Source organism: Propithecus coquereli, unplaced genomic scaffold (assembly GCF_000956105.1).
Source record: "Propithecus coquereli isolate 6110/MARCELLA unplaced genomic scaffold, Pcoq_1.0 Scaffold396, whole genome shotgun sequence".
In the NCBI taxonomy this organism is placed as follows: Eukaryota; Metazoa; Chordata; class Mammalia; order Primates; family Indriidae; genus Propithecus; species Propithecus coquereli.
The window spans coordinates 711,382-717,381 of NW_012149685.1; the positions used below are offsets into that span (position 1 = coordinate 711,382).

A 6,000-nucleotide genomic window follows, 5' to 3' on the forward strand; every position below is an offset into this window, starting at 1 on the left:
TTTTCATATGAAATATATCATGGTTGTAAATTGTATTTATAAAATGTTAAAAGTAAATGCACCCATTATGCCATTTGTCATTTATTTAGTAAAAGCATCATTACAGAGACTCATTTTACATGCAAATTGAAGTGTTATAAGCCATTGAACTGTACAAATAAAGCCAATATGGTTCATTAACAAGTGTATTTTAGAGCTACAAAATAACTGCTTCACATTAAATTACATAAAATGAAAGGAAACATAAAATCAATCAATCACCAGCATTTCATATTTTGACTTGGGCCATCTGGGAACTTTGCAAAATAAGTTCACAATGGAACATCATCAGGGAATATGACAGAACAACTGGGCAACTGAATACAGTCTCTGAAGAATTTAATCAACTAGAGAAATTCTCCTATTTACTACATTAAGATGACTTTTAAATGATGGCTTATTTTGATCTATTTAAAAATGCTTATACAAAAATTATGTGCAACAGCAGCTTTACATACAAATAGTAAAATCAATTTGATAAAAATATGGGTATTAATGTTTTTCTGAGACTGATAAAAATTTCATATTCATTGAAAGCTATGGCAACTGAAAACTCTTGGAAAAAATCAGTTCTCTTTATATTAATCAGAAATGTCATTGTTAAACTTTAACAAAGACCAAACATTTTGTATACGCTAGGCAGTGAGAAGGCAGCCCCCATCAGCAGGTAGCACACCAAAAATGTTTGGTTTCGTAATATAGTTTGGGAGAACTACCTCTACAAAGTCTATTCGTGCTGATGCTCCTGATGCTGCCATTTCTGGTGCCCGAAAAGCGGCTGCCTCCACATCCTCTGTTGTAGGTGTCACTGTATAGTCTCAGGCGATTGGGCAAGGGGCACACTCTGGATCTTCAGATGCTAAGATGAGAAAAATCAATTTCAATGCCCAAAAGATGGAACTCCTAATGCAGAAGGTGACTAAAATAATTACCAATTGGTTTAGAGTACAGGGAGGGAGAAAGTTTACTTGTTTTAATGTAATTCCACAGTAATAGATTTTAAACAAGATTTTTGTAAAGAGGCACAGTTCTAGAATTAGGAACAATGTCAGATAAAATAGAAACAGAAAATTAAACTCATAGTGGAATTGAACCACATGACAAAAAACATGCATACCTCCCAAAAGGAGCAAACAAAACTTTCATATGATGATCACCAAGTGATAAGCTGTTTTATGTAGATAACTTGATGAAACTATCACTTCCAAGGTTACTTCTACTCATTTAAAATAACTCTCTACAATAACAAGTGCTATTGATACATACTGTTAAAGGCAGCATTGAAATGGACCCACTGATATTTTACCATGAGTTTCAATGTCCCTTTCTCTCTATGAAAATGACAAACTTTATGAACTTCTCCTATTCTACGAAATTTTCTTCTTCGGTGTAGCAGCTTCCATCATAGGTAAAATAATTGAGTTTAATCTCTATAGTATTTGAAAAAAGCTGTTACATGAGAAAACATCACTGAAAGACACCAGTGAGAAATGTATATGTAAGTGGACATATTGTAGAAGAAGACATTTCATTATATTAAAAGAATTTCAATTGAAAGAATGTTTTGGGTTGTAAACAAAGAACTGTTCTTCCCATTTCTTTTCTATTAAGTATTTAAACTGCAACTTTTGCCAGGAATCTCTATGTTTTAGTAAAAATATGTGTAATTTGTATCATGAAAAAATTTTTTTAAAACAGTCATTGGCTTGAATGCAAAATGATAAATGCATATATGAGAACAAAATCATTTATAAAAATATTTATCATCTCTAGAAACACAGCAGTAACCCAAATTAATATACTGTCGCTATTTGGAATTAAATCAGTTAAGTAACCATCTTTCTTCTTTAAAAAATTGGCATTTTTATAACAGTCACTTTTACAGCTTGTGCACCTGAATCCATTATATTTGATATACTGGAGAGTGACAAATGATCACAAGTCATGACAGATTCTTATTGAACATAATTTTTCAGTAGGAGCCATCCTGAATCAATTAATCACGCTATTACTCTAATTTTCTCTCCACTTTTTCTAGAAAACCACCAATCACATATTTCAGTTAAAGACTCATACATATTTTGTTTACAATTTTTATGTACTATATTTTATTCAAATTAATGAAATGCTACAATTTTACTAACATATAATAATTTAAAAATTGTATGTGCTTAAATAGCAAAACACAAAGTGACTTATGGTTTCTCAAATAAATGTTATTATGGATATACATAATATTAAATGATGATTGAATACCTTCCCTAGCTGCATCAGAAATTTCTCTTTGCTCCATCTAAAGAGAATTTTATATTTTCAATTAAAAAATGAAAATATAATATTTCATTACAATATTTTTGCATACAACTGAGATTAGTGCACATTAATCTTAAAGCATTTTTACAATAAAAGGCAAGGAGTATAGTCCTCACATCCATATGATTATTAATTACATTAGAAGAACTTGGCAAATGCTCTGGAAGTTAAACAATTCTATGCATACAATAGGTACACTGGAAAAGCACATAGACTATTTAAACAAAAATTACCCATCTTCACGTTTAATTGGCAGGCAATACATAAACAGATTCTTTGTGAAGATATTCTGTCTCATAGATTTTGCTAGAAGTTTGGTTTTATTTATTCATTTTTGGATGCAATATTAGTCAATTAGAAGATGTGTTTATCTACAGATTGAAATAGCAATTTCACATGATTATCTTAACTCTCTCAATGTATGTTTATTAAGTTCACATTCTTATTTTGTTCATATAAGAAAAGTAACAGCATGGGCAAAATATTACAAAGAATATTATTATATATTTTTATATTTTAAATATCTGGCTATATTGTATAAATTACACATGGATAATGCTACAAAGCTCAAATTCACGGTCAAGTTGCATATAATTGTGCATTTTGTGTAATTTTTTGGGATAATTTTGAAATATACAATTGTATCCTGCCAAACTCAAAACAATGTAAATCTTAGGGTTTTGTCTCAGATCTCTCTGCCTTATCATATGACATTCTCATAGGGCATATAGATTATTCAAGAATTGTAATTGTCTAACAGAACAGTAATATAGCAGTCAATACTCTCATCCACTATTGAACCAGCCAAAATTGAACATCAGCTGAAAGCTTAAGGTATTACAGCAAATAATTTGGCTTTGAAGATAGGGCACAAGTACAAATCATTTTCTTTAAACATCAAGGTGATCAATACATACATCTTTATAATGGCAAGCAACATTTTATTCTTTAAATACATTGTATAAATTTTCCCAACCTTTGCGTCATTTGCAGTATGAGATTATTAAAAGTCAATGAATTAAGAATATGTTTTTATTAAAAAATGGAGTCATCTGCTAGAGTAATTTTAGCTAACCAGTAAGAAAATTTAAATCATGTAATTTTTTTCTGTATAAAAGATTGAACTAAGTACATGCAGTTGTGTTCAAGCTAAATCAACTTTTGAAATGCCTTTGATCTAAAATATAACTTATAAAATTTTGAAATATTTTATTGATATGCTTAAGTATTTCAAAGGAGCTTAATAAGTAAATGGAAATGTGTTTATCTACAGCCTCCAAGTCTTTACAGAATAAGGAGAGAGTGTGTAAGGGTGTAAAAGGGATGGAGTGATAGAATCTGTTTGGAGAATTCAAGACATAATCCTAAGAGATAACCTGCCATCTGGTTATTTTCCCAAAAGAATTTTCTATGCAAAGAAAAGAAGGAATTCTAGGTACAGGAAATTGCATGAATAAAGTTGTTAAAACTTTAAAGCAAATAACTTACTAGAGATAGTGAGATATTTTTTCATGTGGGAACTTAATATGGAAGGGATTGTTGAGAGATGAAGTAACTTGCCATGTATTCTTATACATTTATTTCTATACCTCACTTTTTTTTATTCAGCCTCAAGGAAAGTGTTTCTTCATCTATTGAGGTCAAATTCTTAACTTGTGCACTTGACACCAGGTTCAATCAACCTCTTCTAGGAAGGATCTGGCTTCCTAAGTTTTCCTTTCTCATTCAGCGTTCTCCTTTCTGCTGACTCCTTACTCTTAGGCAGTGTGTACTCTTCTACCTCCTCTTCCACCCCTAACATATATACCTGATAGCTGGAAAAAGCTAACATTTATTTCTTGTTAATAGAACTAAAAATTTATTGAGCATCTATTGTGTGTAGGCAATATACTAAATAATGGGGAGTAAGATCAGTTGGTCTCTGTCCTCCTTTCTCCTCTTCTAAAAAGGGCAGTCTACCTTACTTCCTCACCAACCATTCACTCATCAGCCCACTACCTTCTGGATTTTGAGCCCCTCCACTTATCACACCTGCTCTGGTGGCATAGGAAGAAACCTAGGACTGACTCCCACATCTCCTGCTCTCTGGCTGACCTTAGGCAAGGTATTTGACTTTCTTGAGCCATGATTTTCTTGATCTGTATAATGGACATAATGACACTTTCCTTAGTCTACTTTAATGAAGCTCAAAATGAAATATAATATACATGACATGCTTTATACATGACAGTGTCCAGCACACAAAGCTCAAGGAATTGTTGCTAGGTACTAATGTCCCCAAATCCTTCTTATTCCAAATCCAACTAACATTTCTCAGTGTTTATCTTTGGGATCTCTTTGCTCTCTTTCACTGTTCATTATTCCTTTCGTCAAAGCTCTCTACTCCCTTGGACTCCATGAAAAGTGACTTTACTGCTTTACCTCACAATTTATTGTCTTCTTCATGGGCTTGTTCTCTGCCTGTCCAATAAATGTTGGTTTTCCCTTTTAAGTCCATTGTGCTTATTGCTCAGTATATGAGGATCTGCTCCCATCGTTTCAAATAATGAAGCCCAAAACTTGACTTCTAGTACAATTATCTATCTTTGAGCTTCAGATTCTTATATCTAAATATATTCTAGGTAACTCTAATTGAATCTCCCCAAATTGAATCCATTCTTTCCTCTCTAAACCAGCTCCTTTGGATTTTTTTTCCTTTCGTTGATGATGTCACCATCTACTGAGTCATTCAAACTAGAAATCTAGAGACCTAGATTAGACTTCTTCCACTCAATTCTAATATCCAAGTAACCTTAAGCATGTGCTAATTTTATTTCCTAAACATTTCAGCAATTTGTCCTTCTCTCCACCTCTGTTAGCACTGTTCTACAGAGTAACGTGATTTTCCCCTGGATTATTACAATAACCTGTTCATCTATCTCTTCTTCTTCAAATCCATACTTCACATGATTACCAAAGGAAATTTAACCACACTGTTCCCTGTCATGGGCTGAATTACATCCCTATCCCCCCACCAAATTCATATGTTGATGTCTCAATTCCCTGTACCCCAGAATGTGACTGTATTTGAAGATCAGGTTTTTAAAGAAGTAACTAAATTAAAATGGGGTCACTAGAGTATGTCCTAATCCAATATGACTGATATCCTTATAAAAAGCAGAGGTTGGGGTATAGATACATGGAGGAAAGACCATGCGAAGACACAGGGAGAAGGTGGCTATCTATAAGCCAAAGAAAGAGGCCTCATAAGAAACCAGCCCTGCTGACATCTTGATCTTGGACTTCTAGCCTCCAGAACTGTAAGAAAATAGACCTCTATTGTTATGGCACTTTGTTATGGCAACCAGCCGGTTGTACTTTGTTATGGCAGCCCTAGCAAATGAATACATTCCTGTAGGCATATTTCTTCAAGAGTTGCCCACAGTACATGCAATATAATCTTATTATAACGAGCCCTCATAGTGCTACCACACCTTCCTATTCAACTTCCTCTCTTACTACTCTCTGACATCATGCCTTAACTGCTTAAAGTTCCCTATACACTATATTCCTCACCCTTGTGCCCCTGCTACTACTGTCCTATTCACCTGGCTGATTTCTATTTCTTTTCTTTTTTTTTTTTAATTTTTTTTTATTTCAGCATATTAT

At 33.0% G+C, this 6,000-nt stretch overlaps 1 protein-coding gene across 1 annotated transcript in view; it reads right to left on the bottom strand.

Moving 5' to 3' along the window:
* The window catches only part of LRRC7 (leucine rich repeat containing 7), a 571,016-nt gene that overhangs the window by 221,902 nt on the left and 343,114 nt on the right, over positions 1-6,000 (bottom strand). Inside the window, exon 8 of the mRNA XM_012652676.1 lies at positions 5,367-5,394. Coding sequence (XP_012508130.1) covers positions 5,367-5,394 — 28 coding nt within the window. The remainder of the gene's footprint in view (positions 1-5,366; positions 5,395-6,000) is intronic.